Here is a 21,232-nt window from a genome sequence, read left to right as displayed (position 1 = left end):
ACAAGTGTGGCAATCCCAGTTTAAAACTGGGAAGGCTGTTTTTAGCTTCTTGTTGCACTGCTTAAGTGCTAGTATTAGACTAAAGTTAACAGCACCAACAGGACTAACAAAACATTAAGCACCCTTTCATTCACCAGAAAGGGGACTACTGAAGTGGTCTTTTTTCCTAAAGATCAGAGCATAGCAGCAGTGCTTTGTACTCTGCAGATTTACTCACCAATATACTTCACTTCCCAAAAAGACCAAACAGGTGTCCCTGCGGGAGCCCAAACAATTTGCTTCTGCTTATGCCCCCCCCCCATAACCAGAATACAAATTCTGCACCACTAACAGGAATTATTCTACAGTATAGTTAAAGCTAGCAATTATGTATTATAAATAATGTTTGCCCTGCAGGCCATTTAGTCTTACAACAACAATAAGCTGTAATGCAGAAATACAGTTTTTACCACCACTGCAGAAATTAAGTTTTATAGCATATCACTACGTTTCAAGATATACAGCAAGTGGAAGAGACTAGAAAAAAAGCAATCTCGGCCTTGAAGCTTCTGTGTTATATTATCCCCTCCCACTAGTGTTAAGTACAAGAAAGGTGCTTCTGAAGCAAGGAACTAACCATCCTCTTCCCTTCTAGCAGCCTAGCTCATGAGGAAAAAAGCATTTAAGTGCAGCATCAGACTGAACCAGCAACTATACATCCAAGATCAGGGCTTCACTAGGTTAACCAACTTTCTGTTCAGAACACAAAAAGTGTCTCATTTACATCTCTGCCCAACAGTATTATGACCGAAGCATGTGGCCACTGGGATGTCAGACAGGGAGCCTCAGCCATCAGGTAGCTATTTGATAGAATAACAAATTTGTTGTAGCTTGTACATGCAGGATTTACCCACGATTGGCATGGTTTGATCACAAGGGCAGCCAGAGTGAGTAAATAAAACCAACCATAGGTAAATCAAAGTATATTTCAAGCCTAGAGCCTATGCAGGCCAATTAAGGGCTTGCTGCAATATAAACTTTGTTGCATAAATTCAACCACAGTCGACAGATCAAGTAAAAACTTGAAACTATCAACTGACATTAAAAGTACCCCATAATCTTTGAGCTCTGAAGTGGGGGGGGGGGGGGCAAAGAAACTAGTTTCGATACAACATTCAGAGACCAATTATTCCTAGTGTTTAGTCCATGGTCAATAAAATCAATACACATCATAGCTGACAACACGTCATCTTTACAGCATTCAGATATTAAAATCAGTTCTTAATCTATAAACTACTGAAAATACATTTAAGTAAAAATTCACATTCAACTATATATATCTAGCAAATGTTCTTTGAATTCTCTAACTTGGCCTACTGCAATGTCTGCAAAGCACAAAAGACCCACAATATTATATTATTGGGTGAAGAATAAAGGGACACAATAGTCCAAATATCAACGGTCCAAAATCCTAACCCTGAAGTAAGTCACATTAAGAATAAATGTTCTAAATAAGTCTCTAATTTTAACTCAGATTTTCCAACCTACTAGTCAGTCAGTTTTTAACCCATCTCAATATATAGACGTTAATGTTGGACTTCACCAAAATGTCAATAAAGACAAAATGTAGACCTGAATCAAAGGCCTTAGCCAGATCAAAATAGATCACATCTATAACTTAGCCCTTATCCAACAAATTTACTACATATTCATAAAAATGAACCAAGTTAGACACTACGTAAAACACATTTCTCAAACATACGGCAAACTAATTGGTCTACACACCCAACAGTATCACTACGGCAAGTTTTTACATACAGTAAAAACAATGGCTTCCTTCCAACTTTCAAGAACATGCTCTTTTGCTCTTTTAACAAGGGTACAAGTCAGTCAGTTATACCACTCAGAAAATTACCATTCAACCCATTAGGCCAAGCCACAAAGTTGTTTTTGTTTAAAAAAAGCAGATTTTAATATTAACAAAACAAAACAAGTTAGCCAAAGATATGTGTAGAGCCATCACTTAACAGCAATTAAAATCATCCAGAGCATAGCCACACAAAAGTTTAAATAAACCATTTTTACTATCAAATGTAGTAGAGGACAACTTTATTTCACAAGTAGTGCTATGCTCCTTAACTAGTCTTAAATGGTTCCTTATCAACCATAGTTGGGTGAACCCTATTCTTTTACTTCTAGGCTGTTTCAAGTTTTATACTCCAGAGGATTTGACAAAGTCAGCAACTTAAAAATTAGCACATTCAAAAAACCCACAACTACGGGTAAAAACCTTGCTTTCCCTAGTATTCTCTCTGTTACAGTCTGTGAATATCCACATAATATACCATCACTTATTTTCCATTTTACTGGATAAGAGTGTTGACCAATCTACACTATGGACATTTAAATCAGCAGCAGTAATATCATAATTCCCCTACTACATCAACAGCACAACAGATAATTACCCACCTAGCTCATATGCAACAAAGTAAATCAGCTTATTAAAGTTTCTATAGTGGTACAGCTTTAAATAAATACTTCAAGGATTCTCTAATAAAACTAGTAATCATCTTCCTTTTATTTTCCCCTTAAATTTAAGTGCCAAAGAGACATAAAAAAAAAAGTTCAAATTCAAAAATGTTACTTAAAATCAAAATTCACCCACAACTTTATACAAATTTAGTTCCTGTTCTGCTAATGTTATTGGACCCTTCTAAATAATTAGATTGTATCTCAAATTAGTGTTACATAATTTCATAACACTATGCCTTACATCTCCCAATTTGCAGCCACCCAAAAGACACTAATCTTTTGACTTTGGTTCCTAGGGAGAATATTCTTGACCTCTAAACACGGACTCTACTATAATCAGATTTACTTCTCTTTCACTACGAATGAATACATGAGTTGCCACCAGAATCATTGAAACCAGAGTGTAAAACATGGACAAAAAAATGCTATAATGTACATGTATACACACACACACCCGCAGGACAACAGAAATTATACATTTTACGTATGAATTACTAAATTCTGACCTCACTTGTCAATATATGAGATTAGTTGAAATTCAATCTGAACTAGAACCCAACCATGATATTCCGGACTGTGCTAAATGAACAAACAGGCAGACAGTAGTTGACAATTAATGGATTGGGGAAGGTAAACAACAAAAACTACTAGATTCATTAAATGTACGCTAACAAGTGTGCAAAACAGCAACTACAGAACCGGTTCATTCCCCCAGTCCAATATCAAAAATTATGGCAAAATCTATTTGTGTGATCCAACTTCAGCCAAGAATACCAGAGAATCCAGTTAGTTTCCCAACAAAATAAAGTTAAAAGATTAAACAATTATTAGCCAAGATTATCCCCACTTATCTATTCATGATGCAGCTTGACATAGCTAAAAACAGGAAAACTGACAAATTGTATTCCTATACAAAACCGTTTGCTCACTAAAGCAATTATACAAGTCAGCACTAAAAATTAAAAGCACTACACCCTCACTCCCCACTGGCCCTGGTTTTCAATTAAGGAATTCCCAATATTATTCTAGCATGTCCAAAGGTCAGTTGTCAATCTCCTCTCCGGTCCAGCTGGTGAATCTGGGAATCTTGAGGCAATGTTACAACTGCCTCATGTACACAGACAACCCTCTCCTCCTCCCAACAAATTCCAACACATGTGAGAGATGCAACCATATAGCCAAACTGGAGGCTAAGCTCGCTCAACTCAGTACTGGCATAACCAGTCAGGAGGAGAAGGAAACCATACTCACTACAATTCCAGTCTCACATAGACCTACCACGACAGCAAACCAAACACATACAAAAACATACTCTGAGGCTCTAAATAAAGATCTGCCGAAGCAGCAGAGACCTCCAAAGCAGACACCAAAGCAGCCGCTACCCCAAAACAAAACACGTGCAACACATCTCACAAAGCCAGTGTGCCAAACAGTCACAGCCCTTAAGACTAAACACACCTGATACACTTGTAATAGGTGACTATCGTCGTGACGTCCCGCTCACCAGGCTGAACAAGGAGAGGGTCACGGTGAGCAGCCTGTCGGGTGCTAGGATCCGCCACATAACACAAGCACTCAGGTCACTCCAAGGCAAGTACAAATATGACTCAGTCATTGTCCATGCTGGTGTGAATGACCTGAAACGTACCTCCCTGGACTACATGAAGAGAGACAAAGGAGCTCTCTGAGCATGTAGCCCAGGCCGGTATGACCCTGACCTTGAGTAGCATCTTACCCTCACCAAGAATGATGCCACAATATGAAGACAAGATGATCAATTTCAACAATTGGCTTAAGTACTGGTGTCATTCAAAGGGGATCCAATGCCTGTCAGCTTGGGATGATATGCTCGACAAGCCACGATGCTTCGCTAGGGACGGCTTGCACCAGTCACCCCTGGGCTTTCGGATATTGGCAAAGGCTCTTGCTACCCCCATAGTGCCTTTTTTAGGCAAGGCCCAAAAGACAAACCCACCTCCATAGGTATCACAAGGGATAAGAAACTAAGAGTAATGCTACTCAACGCCAGAAGTCTAAACCTCAAGATGCACGCACTCGAAACCCTCCTTAGCATGGAGAACATAGATATCTGTGCAGTAACAGAAACCTGGTTCAGGGCTCCCGAGAGCACCCCAGCACTACCAGGTTATACCTCATACCATGCTTTTCCGCCCCAAAACTTAGATCGAACCACAAAAGGAGGGGGAGTATCGATATTCATCAAAGATACCCACACCTCCAGGTTGGTGGCAAAGCACGAAGCATCAGAGACTATCCATGTGAAACTAACAGTGGGTAAAACTGCCTTCCAGTTTATAGCCTGCTACAGACCACCCTCCCAAACCCAGGAACCCCACTCGGCCTTCCTGAGAACACTGGAAAATATGAAGGTCTCTCCAAACACCATTATATTGGGCGACTTCAACTACCCAAACATAGACTGGGAGCATTAATCTAGCTTCAACACCCTAGCCCAAAGGTTCCTAGAATTTATAAACTCAAATGCTATGGAACAACTTGTTACCACTCCCACAAGAGGGGAAAACATACTGGACCTGATCCTCACCAACATGGGGACTCTTTGCTCCAGACCAGAAGTGTATCCCTCACTGGTAAGATCAGACCATAAACTAATCTCACTGGATATTCACATCCCGACCCCACCCCCTGCCCAAAAAACCACAGTGAAAAACTTCTCTAAAGCAAATTTTACACTCCTCAAAACTGAGGTGGAATCCTTCAAAGCCCCCGGGCCTGTGGAAAATACAGCCCAGACCGCAGAATCCTTTATAAACACATTCTATGAACACCTTCAGGAATGCATGGATCATGCGATCCCAAATAAAACCAAGACCCAATCCTCCAAAGGCAGACGTCCTGTCTGGTGGACCCCAGCCATAAACAAACTATACAATAGAAGGAGGAAGCTACTAAATGATAAAGCAAAATCCCAAAAGGGAAGGCATCACTGATCAGTATTAGCAAAAACTACGGGCACACATAAAATTGTCTAAGGCCAGCTTCGAGAGAAAAATTGCACAGGACACTAAGGATAATCACAAGGCTTTCTTTAGTTATGTTAGGAACCTGGGTGGCAATTCCCAGATATGCTCAGAATTAGTCCAAAATGACAAAAATACACCGAACCCACAGACATTGCAAACATCCTAGCTGACAGGTTCAGCGCAAACTTCTCCCCACCAAAAGGGCAAATATCTATCCCAGCAGAGTGCTGCCCCCTGACATCTCAGATGCTCAGGTAAGAGCCGCCTCTCCAAAGCAAAAACACAGCATCAATGGGACCAGATGGTGTCCCGGGCTGCGCCCTACATGAACTCAAAGAAGAGCTAAACCCAAACATAAAACTACTGTTCAATCTCAGCCTTACTACAGGATATGTGCCCAAAGAGTGGCGTACAGCAACAGTGGTCCCTCTCCATAAAGGTGGTGCCTCAACGGATCCTGGAAACTATCGCCCCATAAGCCTGACTAGCTTGGTCTGCAAAGCTATGGAAAGGATCATCATGGACCTCATAAATAAAGATATTGGGGACCTACAAACACTGGATCCTACCCAGTTCGGCTTTAAGGGCAGATCCTGCCTCTTAAACCTGGTTGATTTCTTTGAAACAGTCACCAAGGCCATTGACTAGGGGAAGGGGGTCCACACAGCCTACCTGGACCTCGCAAAAGCCTTCGATACAATACCCCACTCGGGCATTATAGACAAGCTCACCAGCTTAAATATAAACCCCTATGTCACTAGATGGATTGCAAACTGGCTCAAGGACAGAACCCACATGGTTAGAATTGCTGGAGCCATGTCAGACTCCAAAGCAGTTACAAGTGGTGTCCCACAAGGCTCAGTCCTGGGACCTCTCTTGTTCGGTATATATTTCTCGGAGGTACAGGCCAACACGGAAGGACTGTGGCTGACCAAGTTCGCAGATGACTGCAAACTGGGTGCCATAATAGACTCTCCAGCCGACACAAGCATCCTCCAAAAGGGCCTCATAGAAACAGACAACTGGTGCCAGAGCCATGGCCTCAAGCTAAATGCCAAAAAGTGTATAGTCATCCCCTTTGGCAAAAACAAAGTGCCCACAAATTACTACATAGGTGGAAATCCATTAAGTACAGAAGTAATTAGGGACCTGGGGACCCAAGTTGATAGCAATCTCTCATTTGACAACCACGTGGCCAAAGTGGTTAGAAAAACATTTTATATAGCCCACCTAATCATGAAGGGATTCACATCTAGATCAGGGGAGGTCATCGTGCCTCTTTACTCATCCCTCATCATGCCCATAATTGAGTACAATGCCCCTTTTGGGATGTACCTTACCAGACACCTGCAGCAACTGGAAAGACCCCAAAAGTACCTCACCAAGAGGATCAAAGGGCTCAAACAGATGCCATATGCTGCCCGGTTAAAGAAACTCCAGCTCTACTCAGTGGCATACCGCCTGTTCAGAGGAGATCTGTGCCTGACGTATAAAGCCATGTCCAACCCGGAATTAATGGACATGCTGCACCTCAGAAAATCCAAATCCCATCGAGCTACGCGCTCGAGAGACTTGAACCTCAGCACTGAAATAAATAGGACATGCTGGAGGGACAGATTCATAACCCAGAGGCTCCCTTCACTCTGGAATAAAATCCCAGTCCAGGTTAGGCAGAGTCCCTCATTGACTCTCTTCAAGAGGAATCTTGATGAGTGGATGGGAGATCGTAGGTTTACCCCGGTATCACTTCTGTGTCACTGTTAGAGGCACAGTATACTAACCTCGAAAAAGGGCATAGCAAAATAAATTTAAAATGGGTGGCGAAAGCCAAACACATTCTGGCTAGGCTTATAAATGCCCTAGGGCAGATAGCCTAGTATGAACCTATGAACCTAAAAAAGAACAAGTCTTAACGTATCACAACCTACACCTCAGATCATAGATAAGTTTACACAAATGATCCAGTGTACATCAACTTAAACTAAAATCACCAATCCATGTCAATTTTTGCTAGCGACAGGCTACGTCTAAAATTTTCCCCAACCATCAACCACAAATTAGGGACTGAAAAGTTGTAACCTACCACAATCCATACCTCGCATAATAAATAGGATTGTGTACTGGATCATTTGTCCAGTGGGCCAGTACACAGTATTAACTTATTTAACATAAAAATCAGGCCTATACACAATTATTTTCGAAGTACAACACTTTGCACCATTCAGCAATGAAGTACAGTATCTGTAAGTAGAGTACTCGCACAAGCACTACAGACACTCGAGAAAACAATAAAAGCAAATGAATTACATCAATTTACCAGAAACACATCTCCAATACAAAGAGGATGGAAAACTATTTACATAAAAAAAAAAAAAAAAAAAAAAAAAAAAAGTACTGTGCATCTTGGTTAGGAAAGTGCTCATCAACATTATAGACTGAAGAATAAGTCAACCAAACCTCAGTGAATATTGATGGCTAACAATTTTCTAAACACTACTTAGGTTCATAGGTAGGTACTAGGCTATCGGCCCTAGGGCCCATACAAGCCTAGCCAAAAAAAATGTACCTTGGCTTTCGCCACCCAAGAAAATTATTTTCCTGTGCCCCTGTCGAGCAGAGCCACAGAAGTGATCCCCGGGGTGAATTTTCCATCCAATCAAGATTTTTCTTGAAGAGTGCTAATGAGGAGCTCTGTTTGACATAGAGTAGTCTGTTCCAGAGTAGTCTCTGGGACAGGAATCTATCCCTCCAGCATGTTCCGTTTATTGTGGTGATAAGGTTTAAGTCCCTACAGCGTGTAGCTCGGAGGGATTGGGATTTCTTTAAGTGGAGCATGTCCAACAACTCTGGGTTTGACATAGCTTTGTATGTTAGGCAGAGACCGCCCCTGTGTAGGAGATATGTGATGGAGTAAAGCTGTAGTTTTTTGAGACAGTCTGCATAGGGCATCTGTTTGAGGCCAGTAATCCTCCTTGTGAGGTATTTCTGTGGTCTTTCCAGTTGTTTTAGAGGTCTTGTGAGGTACATACCAAAAGGGGCATTGTACTCTATAATGGGTCTAATGAGTGATGAGTAGAGGGGAACAATTACCTCTTTTTTTCTGGATGAGAATCCTTTTGTGATGATATGAGCCACATAGAAGGAAGGATTTCCCGACCACTGTGGCGATGTGATCAAAGGAGAGACTACTGTCCACCTGTGTCCCAAGGTCTCATCACATTTTCGACATTAAGTAGAATACCAGCTATGTGGTAGTTCATGGGTACAGAGTTTTTACCAAAGGGGATGACAATACACTTTTTGGCATTGAGCTTCAGGCCATGGCTTTGACACCAGGTATCTGTCTCAGTGAGGCCCTTGTGTAGTTTGTCCACATCATTAGAAGTTTCGATTATGGCTCCTAGTTTGCAGTAGTTTGTCCACATCATTAGAAGTTTCGATTATGGCTCCTAGTTTGCAGTCATCTGCAAACTTTGTTAGCCAAAGACCTTCTGTGCTCATATACAACTTTAGCTTGGGGCCTGTAAAACTGATTCACTTACACTACTAGTTAATTTGGTATATCCAGTCAAACAACTTGACTCCAGAGATGCAAATTCTAATTTGAGACTTCAGGCATTATAACCGCCAATGAGCAAAAACTCAAGAACTGCATGACTAAAAACGCTATTTCACAAGCTCCTATACAACCATGCATAGCGGTTTATAAACTCTTAACAGAATCTACCAGAGACATTTAGGAATGTCTAAAAGCCTTATACAGTGGAAATAAAAAAGTGCACACACCCCTGTTAAAATGCCAGGGTTTTGTGATATTTTAAAATGAGACCACAATAAATAATTTCAAAACTTTTCCCACCTTTAATGTGACCTATAACCTGTACAACTTAATTGAAAAACAAACCTGTTAGGGGAAAAAAAAAAAAAAAAAAAGTGTGCACACCCTTAAACTAATACTTTGTTGAAGCACTTTTTGATTTAATTACAGCATTCAGTCTTCTTGGGTAGAGTCCATCACCATGGCACATCTTGACTTGGCAATATGTGTCCACTCTTCCTTGCACAAGTGCTCCAAATCTCAGATTGCTGCGAAGGCATCTCTTGTGCACAGCCCTTTTCAGGTCACCCCACAGATTTTTTATTTGATTTAGGTCAGGGCTCTGGGTGGGCCATTCCAAAACATTAATTTTCTTCTAGTGAAGCCATTCTTTTGTTGATTTGGATGTATGCATGGGGGTCATTGTCATATTAAAAGGTGAAATTCCTCTTCATCTTTCTAGCAGACATCTGAATGTTTTGAGCCAAAAGTGACTGGTATTTCAAACTGCTCATAATTTCCTCCACCTCGACTAAAGCTACAGTTCCATTTGAAAAAAAAGCAACCCCAAAGCATGATACTGCTACCACCATGCTTTACTGTAGGGATGGTGTTCTTTTGGTGATGCGAAGAGCTGTTTTTGCCCCAAATGTACCTTTTGCAATTGTGGCCAAAACGTTCAACATTGGTCTCATCAGACCACAACACATTTTCCCCACATGCTTTTGGGAAACTATGTATTGTTTTGCAAATTTTAACCGGGCCTGGATGTTTTTCTGCGCAAGAAAAGGCTTCCATCTTGCAACCCAACCACACAGTCCAGACATACGGAGAATACAGGTGATTGTTGTCACATGTAGTACACAACCAGTACTTGCCAGAAATTCCTGCAGCTCCTTCAGTGTTGCTGCTGTAGGTCTCTTGGCAGCCTCCCTGACCAGTTTTCATCTTGTCTTTTTCATTTTGGAGGGACGTCCAGTTCTTTGCAACATCACTATTGTCCCATATTTTCTCCACTTTTTGATGACGGTCTTCACTGTGTTCCATGGTATATACAATGCTGCGGAAATGTTTTTGTACCCTTCTCCTGACTGATAGGGATCTTTCAGCAATGAGATCCCTTTTATGCTTTGTAAGCTCTCTGCAAACCATGGCTTTTGCTGTAGCAGGCAACTGAGTAAAATGTCAGGAAAATCCTACTAGGACAGCCGAACTTTATTTGGGGTTAGTCAGTCTCTCTTTATTTGGTGGCAGGTGTGTACTCAAGACTGAATGCTGTAATTAAATCAAAAAAGGTGCTTCCACAAAGTATTAGTTTAAGGGTGTGCACACTTACGCAACCAGCGTTTTGTAGGTTTTTTTTTTATTTTTTCTCCTAACAGATTTGTCTTTCAATTGAATTGTACAGGTTACAGGTCACATTAAAAGGTGAGAAATTTTTTGGAATAATTTACTGTGGTCTCTTTTTTTTTTTTTATATCACAAAAACGTGGCATTTTGACAGAGATGTGCATACTTTTTATATCCACTGTATAGATCAGTACAAGACCTTTATCTAAGCAATACACTCCTGAGTTTTGGCTATACAATATTAACTACACCGTACAGCAGCTAAAATAAATCACAAAAGTAAAGCCGGTACACAATTAAAAAAAAAAAAAAAATACTGCTCCAACTGTGGAATTAACAAGGATTAATGTGTACTTAGCATAGTTATCTGTAACATCTGGTTTGCTCCTATCCCGTCAATATGGAGGATACCCAATAACCTCAACCAAAGCTTCAGCAGTTTATGAGCCACACACAAAGACATACTCGGAGGCTCTGAGTAAAAATTTACCTAAACAGCAGAGGCCTCCAAAGCAGACACCCAAACAACTGCTACCTCAAGACACCCCACAAGCAACACATAAACCACAAAAGCAGTGTGCAAAGCAGTCACAGCCCTTAAGGCCAAATACAACACCAAACATACTTGTCATAGGTGACTCCATAGTCAGACACACTGACGTCCCACTCACCAGGCTGAACAAGGAGAGGGTCACAGTAAGCTGCCTATCGGCGCTAGAATCAGCCACATAACACAAGCACTCGGGTCACTCCACGGCAAGTACAAATATGACAGTCATTGTCCATGCTGGTGTGAACGACCTGAGACGTACCTCCCTGGACTACATGAAAAGAGACATAGAGGAGCTCTCTGATTATGTAGCCCAGGCAGGTATGATCCTAACCCTGAGCAGTATCCTTCCTTCACCAAGAATGATGCCACAATAGAGACAAGATGATCAGCTTTAACAATTGGCTTAATGTCTGGTGTCATTCAAAGGGGATCCAGTGTCTGTCTGCCTGGGATGACATGCTTGACAAGCCACGCTGCTTCGCAAGGGACGGCTTGCACCTGTCACCCCTGGGATTCCGGATATTGGCTAAGGCTCTTGCCACCCACATAGTGCCTTTTTAGGCAAGGCTCAAATTCTAAACCTACCACCCTAGAAAACAAAAATGGGAAGAAACTGAGGGTAATGCTGCTCAATGCCAGAAGTCTAAATCTCAAAATGCACGCACTCGAGGCCCTTCTCAGTATGGAGAACATCGATGTGTGCTGTAACTGAAACCTGGTTCAAGGCTCCTGAGAGCACCCCGGCACCATTAGGTTTTACCTCATATCATGCGTTCCGGCCCCAAAACCCGGACCACACCACAAAAGGAGGGGGTGTATCCATTTTCATAAAGGATACCCACACCTCCAGGTTGGTGGCAACGCACGCACCTGGATGGTTTCCGAAGCTTCAACTAACCATAGGCAAAACTGCTCTACAAATTGTAGCATGCTACAGGCCACCCTCTCAAACTCAGGAACCCCACACAGCCTTCCTGAAGACACTGGAGGGTATAAATGTATCTCCAAACACCATCATATTGGGTGACTTCAACTACCCGAATATAGACTGGGAACATTACTCAAGCCCTAACTTTCTAGCCCAACGGTTCCTGGAGTTCATAAATTCAAATGCCATGGAACAGCTAGTCACTGTTCCCACGAGAGGAGAAAATATACTAGATCTCATTGTCACAAACATGGGGACAAAATGCTCCACACCGGAAATATATCCCTCATTGGTGAGATCTGATCATAAACTAATCTCACTGGAAATCCACATCCCGCCCCCACCCCAAACAAAAAAGACCATAGTGAAGAACTTCTCTAAAGCAAACTTCACACTACTCAAGACTGGTGTAGTATCCTTCAAGGCCCCTGAGCCAGAGGAAACCACAACCCAAGCTGCGGAAGCCCTTACAAATGTCTTCTATGAACACCTCCAGGACTGCATGGATCAGGCAATCCCAAATAAAACCAAGACTCTTTCCACAAAGGGCAAACGTCCAGTCTGGTGGACCCCAGCCATTAACAAACTTTACAATAAGAGGAGAAAGCTATTACATGATAGAACAAAATCCATAAAAGGGAAGTCACCCCTGATCATTATTAGTAAAAAATACGAGCACTCATAAAATCAACTAAGGCCAATTTTGAGAGAAAAATTGCCATGGATTCAAAGGACAATCATAAGGCCTTTTCAGCTATGTTAGGAACCTGGGTGGAAACTCCCAGATATGCTCAGAATTAGTCCAAAATGATACAAAAATCACTGAACCCACAGACATTGCCAACATACTGGCAGACAGGTTCAGTGCAAACTTCACCCCCCTCTCCCCCCCTAAAGGAGATATAACTATCCCAGCAGAGTGTAGCCTCCCGGACATCTCAAATGCGCAGGTGAAAGCTGCTCTCTCTAAAGCTAAAAACACAGCATCAATGGGACCGGATGGTGTCCCCGGCTGTGTGCTACACGAGCTAAATGAGGAATTAACCCCGCACATAAGGCAGCTGTTTAATCTCAGCCTTACCACAGGATGTGCCCAAGGAGTGGCGTACAGCAACTGTGGTCCCACTCCACAAAGGCGCCTCTACGGACCCTGGTAATTACCGCCCCACAAGCTTAACAAGTCTAGTCTGCAAAGCTATGGAGAGGATCATAATGGAGCTCATAAACAAAGATATAGGGGACTTGCAGACATTGGACCCGACCCAGTTTGGCTTTGTCAAGGGAAGATCATGCCTTTTGAACTTGGTCGACTTCTTCGAAACAGTCACCAAGGCCATTGATGAGGGAAAGGCAGTCCATGCAGCCTACCTTGACCTTGCAAAGGCTTTCGACACAATACCCCACTCAGGTATTGTAGAAAAACTTACCAGCTTAAATGTAAACCCATATGTCACAAGATGGGTTGCAAACTGGCTTAAGGACAGAACCCACAGGGTTAGAGTTGCTGGCGCTGTGTCAGATTCCAAGCCGGTTACAAGTGGTGTCCCACAGGGCTCGGTCCTTGGCCCCCTATTGTTTGGCATCTACTTCTCAGAAGTACAGGCCAGCATGGGAGGACTTTGGCTGACAAAGTTTGCAGACGACTGCAAACTGGGCCATAGTGGAAAGTGCATCGGACACGGATATCCTTCAGAAGGGACTCACGGAAACAGATAGCTGGTGCCAGAGCCATGGCCTGAAGTTAAACGCCAAAAAATGCATAGTCATACCCTTCGGGAAAAACAAGGTAACCCCAAGCTACCATATAGGTGGCAATCCACTAAGCACAGAAGAGGTTATCAGGGACCTGGGGACCCAGGTTGACAGTGGCATTTCTTTTGACACTCACATTGCTAAAGTGGTTAGAAAGACCTTCTACATTGCCCACCTGATCATGAAGGGATTCACATCCAGATCTAGTGAGGTCATTGTTCCCCTGTACTCTTCACTTATCAGACCAATGATCTAGTACAATGCCCCATTCGGGATGTATCTCACCAGACATCTGCAGCAATTGGAGAGACCCCAAAAGTTCCTCACCAAAAGGATAAAGGGACTCCAAAATCTGTCATATGCTGCCAGATTGAAGAAACTCCAGCTCTATTCAGTCGCATACCGTCTGCTCAGAGGTGACATGTGCCTGACATACAAGGCCATGTCCAACCCGGAATTAATGGACATGCTCCACCTCCAAAAATCCAAATCCACCAAAACCACTAGAGCAAGCAACTTAAACCTTAGCACGGATATAAATAGGACGTGCTGGAGGGATAGATTTATCACTCAAGAGACTTCCAATGCTGTGGAATAAAATCCCGGTCCATGTGAGGCAGAGCACCTCGCTGACTCTGTTCAAGAGAAATCTAGACCTGTGGATGGGAGATCGTAGGTTTACCCCGGGAATCATCTCTGTGTCACTGCTGGACAGAGGCACAACAAACTAATGGGCACAGTATTTTTTCATACAAGGGGTGGCGTAAGCCACAAAAATTTGGGCTAGGCTTATAAATGCCTTAGGGCAGATAGCCTAGTATAAACCTATGAACTTAAGGACATTTAAAACTTCACAGCAAACACAACAAATAAGCACTCTCTTGTATAATAATTACTACTGAATATCTCTTGGAAGATCAGGAGTAAAACTGAGTAGATTACAACTCCTCAAGGAGTAATGAAAATACAGTAATCATCATCTTAACTATGCTGTTCCATATGCCATGAAGCAAACAATTCATTTATCATTCAAAGCATGAACCCCATCATATAAGAAAATGTGGGCACATTTCAATATATGTGCTGGACTATGTAGGGCTACAAAATGTTTAGATGTCAATCCCAATCTACTGAACACAAGTTGTTTTCATTTGGACAGTACAGATAATGTTAACTGACCAACTTAAAAGTATCAACTTTCTACTGCAATCCTTAAAGTAGGAAAAAAAAAAAAAAAAACAAGACATCTACCTGAATTGTCGTATGACTGATCTGTCCGCAAATACATCCACGTTGCCAAATGACCCATACAACTGACACTATATAAATAAATGTATATTTATTTCAGTGCGTCAGTAGTATGCAAACAAGCTGGGAGTAGCAACAGATCTCCGAATTACATGCTCCTCACTAACAGGTTCATAGGATGATAATAGGCTATTGGCCCGGAAGCCCTTATAAGCCTAGTCAAGAATTCCACCCATGTTACCCCTGTCCAGCAGGGACGCAGGTGGGATCCCAAGGATATTTTTTCCCCGTTTCCCATCCAGGTGTCAAGGCTCCTCTTAAAAGAGGGCTAGAGAGGTAATCTGCTTGACATAGAGAGGGAGTATATTCCACAGACCGGGGGGGGTCTTTCGAACACAACTCTATCCTGCCAACGAGTTCCATCAATGTCACAGACCAGGTTAAAGCCTTGCATGTGGGTTGCGCGAGTCGAGTTTGTCTTATGGATATACAGCAACTTCATCAAGGCTGGGTCTGAAATGGTCTTGTATGCCAGACACAGGTCACCTCTGAGCAGTCTGTACGAGACTGAATAGGACAGGGCTTTTGGCCTGTACAGAATAGGTGTTGGACACCCTGGATTTTCTTGGTCAGGAATCTCTATGGTCTCTCCAACTGCTGCATGTGCTTTGGCACATGTCGAAGGGGGCACTGTAGTCAATAAGGGAAGAGTACAGGCATGTTATGACCTCCTTGTTCCTGGATGAAATACCTTTATTTATGAGGTGGTTCATGTAGAAAGCCTTCCGTACAACAGCAGCAATGTGCTACTCAAAAGTCAGGTTGCTATCAACCTGGGTGCCCAAGTCCCTCTTGACTGATTGCATGCTTAGCACATTGTTATTAATGTGATAATTAGTGGGATGACAATCTTTTCCCCAAAGGGGATAATGATGCCTGTCTTGGCATTCAGTTTGAGGCCATGCTTCTAGCACCAGTCATCAGTTTGGGCAAGGCCCTCTTGGATGATGTTCACATCACTAGGGGAATCTAAGACAGCGCCCAGCTTGCAGTCATCTGCAAACGGTCAGCTACAGACCACTCGTTTTGGCTTGCACCTCAGAAAAATAGAACCCAAACAGTAGAGGCCCCAACACTGATCCTTGGGGTACACCGCTCATTATGGGTCTACTACTAGAGGTGGCTTCTACCAGTGAGCCAGTTAGCTACCCATCTGGTCATGTACGGGTTGATGCCTAGCTGGGAGAGTTTATCCATTATGCCAGAGTGGGGAATAATGTCAAAGGCTTTGGCTAGGTCAAGGTAGGTGGTGTGGACCATCTTCCCCTCATCCATAGCTTTAGTGACTGTTTCAGACACGCATGGCAAATATTTAATAAGGAATATGTTGCATAATTTTGGTTAAACTATGCTGGCCATTATATTGCAAAAATCTGCCCTCTGCAATCTGCTAGTGTACTTCTTCAGTCTTGTCTCTAAATGATAATGACGTCCCACTTCACATTGCCACTTTCTCAGTCAACAGACTGCTACTACCAGTAGTCATTTAAAGTTGAAAATATGACATACTTAGAAACACACACACACACACACACACACACACACACACACACACACACACACACAAGAAGCGTAAACAATTTAATCTCTTGACCTTTAACAAACATTTAGCTTACTTGTAGTGGACCAGGAGGTGGGGGGTAACCAATCTGCACACTTCATCCCTCTGACTGGTTCCCCTATTTCCCAAAGGATTTTGTGAAATTCTATCATGGATGTTATGGGTGACTGTGCCCCACCACAACTAATGTACCTTTCCACTGGAGTGATACCATTTGGTGGGGGGGGGGGGGAGATGAAGAGCCAAGTCATATGAATCAGTCTTGACAAACATATAGCTAGCAACTAAGCTGTTTGTGCACTGCATCCCCTTGTTCATCGAAGTTTAAACCTCAAAATGCACTCTCTCGAGGCACTCCTAAAAAATGGAGAGCATCGATATCTGTGCAGTAACTGAGACCTGGCTGAAGGCTCCAGAGAGCACCCCTGCAATACCAGGCTACTACTCTTACCCCACTTTTCGGCCACCAAAACCAGGACCGAAGCACTAAAGGCAGAGGAGTGTCCATATTCACCAAGGATATTCACACCTCCAGGCTAGTTGCCCAACACAATGCATCTGAAATTCTACCGGTGCAACTAACCCTAGGTAAGACTGCAATCCAAACTGTAGCTTGCTACAAATCCCCCACCATGCCCAAAGATTCTCACTACACCTTTCTAAACATACTGGAAAATATTAAAATACAACCAAACACCCTAATACTGGGTGATTTCAACTACCTTGCCATTAAATGGGAAAACTACTCTGGTACCAACACCTTTGCCCAATGGTTCTTGGAATTCATAAATTTTAACACCCTTGGATCAACTAATCCATAGTCCCACCAGGGGCTCAAATATCCTAGACCTGGTCATTACCAACATGGTAGATGGATGCTCCACACCAGTGGTCACCCCCTCATTGGTCAGGTCTGACCATAAGCTAAATCAGCCTTGACGTCCACATCACACCTCCATCAGTAGGGAAACCTCCATAAAAAACTTCTCCAAAGCCAACTTCATGCTACTCAAGTCAGACGTGACAAACTTCATGACACCCATGCAGACAGGAACTGAAAGCTCAACTGCTGAATCCTACACTAAGGCACTGTATGAGCACATCCACTCGTGCATGAATCATGCCATTCCAAATAGAACCAAGACAGTCTCCTCAAAAAAAACAAACCCGATCTGGGGGTCCCCTGCCATAAACAAACTATACAACAGAAGGAAGAAACTGTTGCAGAAAAGAGGAAAACCCCAGGATGCAAAAAACTCCCTTACCAGCCTCAGTAAGAAACTGAGATCGCTCATAAAATCCTCCAAAGCCAGTTACAAAAATAAAATTGCAAAAGATTCCAAGGACAACCACAAGGCATTCTATAGTTATGTCAAGAATGTAAATGGCAATGCTCAGATCTGCTTTGAGCTACAACAGAATGGCATTAAATATCCTGATCCCAAGGATACTGCCAATACCCTGGCAGATCAATTCAGTGCCAACTTCACCCCCCTCTCACCCCCTAAAGGGCACATCTCAATACCAAAAGATGGTCCGGTAATCACAGCCACAGGTAGAAAACACACTCCCCAAAGCCAAGAATACAGCATCCATGGGACCAGAAGACATCTCGGGCTGCGTACTACATGAACTACAAAATGAACTGGCACCTCACCCAAGTATCGTGTTTAATCATAGCCTCACCTCAGGCTTCAAGCCCAATGAGTGGCACATAGCTACAGTTATCCCTCTCCATAAGGGGGGGGGCACTTTGGATCCCAAGAACCATCATCCCATCAGTCTGACAAGCTTAATCTGCAAAGCCACGGAACTTATAAACAAAGACATTGGCAACCTTCAAACACTGGACCTCACCCAGTTTGGCTTCGTAAAGAGACGATCTTGTCTCCTCAACTTGATTGACTTCTTCAAACCAGTCTCCAGAGCCGGACGAGGGTAAGGCAGTCCACACAGCCTATCTGGACCTCACCAAGGCCTTCGACACCATCACCCCCACTCTGGAATCATAGATAAACTTACTAAGCTGGCATCTAAGTACAGGCCAGCACTAAGGGACTCTGGCTGACAAAGTTCGCAGCCAACTGCAAACTGGGAGCCATTATTGAATCCACAAATGATGTGGATATTCTACAAATGGGCCTTACAGAAACAGATGCTTGCTGCCAGAGCCATGGGCTCAAGCTCAATGCCAAGAAATTTATAGTTATCCTCTTTGGGAAAACCCATGTACCCATGAATTACCACATAAGTGGCAGTACACTAAACACCGAAAGTATGATAAGGGACTTAACTGGACAGTGATCTTACCTTTGATAACCACATAGCCACAACAGTCAGGAAATCCTTCTATGGGGCACACCTCATCACTAAGGGCTTTTCATCAAAAAAAAAAAAAAAAGAAGGGGGCATTGTCCCACTGTACTCATCCCTCAGACCCATTATATAGAGTACAGCGCCCAGTTTGGTATGAACCTCACAAGACATCTGCAACAACTGGAAAGGCCACAGAAATACCTCACTAAAAGAATCACAGGCCTAAAGCGGATGCCCTATGCTGACCATCTAAAAAACCCCAGCTATACACTTGTCGCATTTCACCTAATCAGAGGCGATCTCTGCTCAACATACAAGGCCATGTCAAACCCAGTGCAGTTGGCCATGCTACACTTAAAGAAACCCCAATCCCTCAGAGCCACATGCTCCAGGAATCGAAACCTGGTCATCACAATGAACAAAACATGCTGGAGTGATAGGTTCCTGACCCAGAAACTACCGATATTCTGGAACAGACTGCCCCTACATATCAAGCTGAGCACCTCTTTGGCCCTTTACAAAGGGAACCTTGACGACTGGATGGGCGATGGGAAATTCACCTCGGGGATCACGTCAGGCGCCCTGCTAGACAGGGGACCAGGGAAGTAAATATTCTGGGAAGCAACAGCCAGGGAATTGTTATGGCTAGGCGTGTAGAAGCCCTAGTGTCGATAGTATCAACCCAAGTCCATCTGCATTTTTATACCCCTGCACCCACCAAAAACTGCCCAAGCTTTTATGTATACAATCTTCATCTCATTTACCTACGACAATGCCACTGAGATCAGTCCACTCATACCTCTCATCCTCTTACTGCAAGAATGCTGGACAAAGCCATAAATAATAAGATAGAGACAATTGTTAAATATTGATGTTTGAAACTCAGAACGTTAACAGAACAGCAGGCTTTGCTTTATCATGAAATTTCTGAAGTAGATGAAGTCTACCACTTAAATGCCTGTCATTACTTTCTGCCTTCAGTCTTTGACTTGCCAATAATTTGCCAGAAAAACATAACTTTATGAAAAATGGGCCAAAAATATGAGGCACTAATCTGAACAGTCTGTAAAAATCTGTAGAGTTGAGTGGTACGAGTCCATCGCCCTGGCAAATAACTTTAATTAAATACAATTCATCACACATACTATTACCGTACTTGCTGATACATACAGCTATACAGGTCATTGTTTATATGATGGGATAGAAAGTGAAGCAGGTACAGAAGAACAACAAATAATGGCAGAAAAGAAGAGAAAATACTTGCGTATTCGTAAGAGAAAAGCCAAACTCAGCACCAAATCAAACCTGAATAAAATACATTTAGTATAGAACTACTTCTAAAAAGAAGGCAGATACACCACTAACGCGTGAAGTATATAAATTACCAGTTTGCACTTCTTAACCCATTCGTGTACACAGGTGTGCGCGTTTAGGGTGGAGGGGGCGGAGACATACACACCTTATGGTGATCACTAAGGGTAAACAAGTACCGTTACAGGGTATGTTTACATATACACTAAACAAAGGTTAAAAAGTGAATATGCTAGCATAAAAATGCGTAAGCAGTAATACAGACACACATCCAGTGTCAACTTTATTCACCAAAACAGAAAAGTCTTTTTTCACTCCAACAACAGGTATTTACAATCAGAAGCACGACCTCCAAACTGATCACTTTACTTAAGAAGTCACACAGTTCTAATAACCTCTTCCAAATTTCCACCACAAAAGAAATGAAGCCTTTCATATCACTTCGTTTCTTGAGAGTTTACATAACTTACCCGCCATTTCTACACTGCAAACAGACAGGCAGTATTAATCACTCGCGCTCTCCTTCTACTTCCCAGTTCCTCATGTGTTTCCGTTTACAGCAGCTCCTACTTGTGTCCCGCGGCAAGGTTAGAAGGGGAGGAGCCAAGCTAACGTAACACTGACGTACAGTTCCGAAGGAGGGAAAACGGAAGTATAAAGTTTGTTCGCACAATATTGTGTTGGGTTTTTCGGGCTATTGCATTGTAATTATACATCGCTGTTATCTAGGGTTTTAATGTTGTATCGGGAAAATACTATCAAAACATAAGTAAATGGTATATCTGGAAAGCTAAAGCTTTTTAAGATGCTCGATTTTTAA

The 21,232-nt window shown here is 42.7% G+C and overlaps 1 protein-coding gene across 1 annotated transcript in view; it reads right to left on the bottom strand.

Moving 5' to 3' along the window:
* HAT1 (histone acetyltransferase 1) overlaps positions 1 to 21,012 on the bottom strand; it is a 1,164,331-nt gene extending 1,143,319 nt beyond the window's left edge. The window contains exon 1 of the mRNA XM_044075533.1: positions 20,883 to 21,012. Coding sequence (XP_043931468.1) covers positions 20,883 to 20,889 — 7 coding nt within the window. The 5' untranslated portion in view covers positions 20,890 to 21,012. The remainder of the gene's footprint in view (positions 1 to 20,882) is intronic.
* Between the last annotated feature and the right edge of the window lie 220 nt (positions 21,013 to 21,232).

Source organism: Protopterus annectens, chromosome 6.part1 (assembly GCF_019279795.1).
Source record: "Protopterus annectens isolate FY-2018-M chromosome 6.part1, PAN1.0, whole genome shotgun sequence".
NCBI lineage: Eukaryota > Metazoa > Chordata > Ceratodontiformes > Protopteridae > Protopterus > Protopterus annectens.
This window is presented reverse-complemented; position numbering and strand designations above follow the sequence as displayed.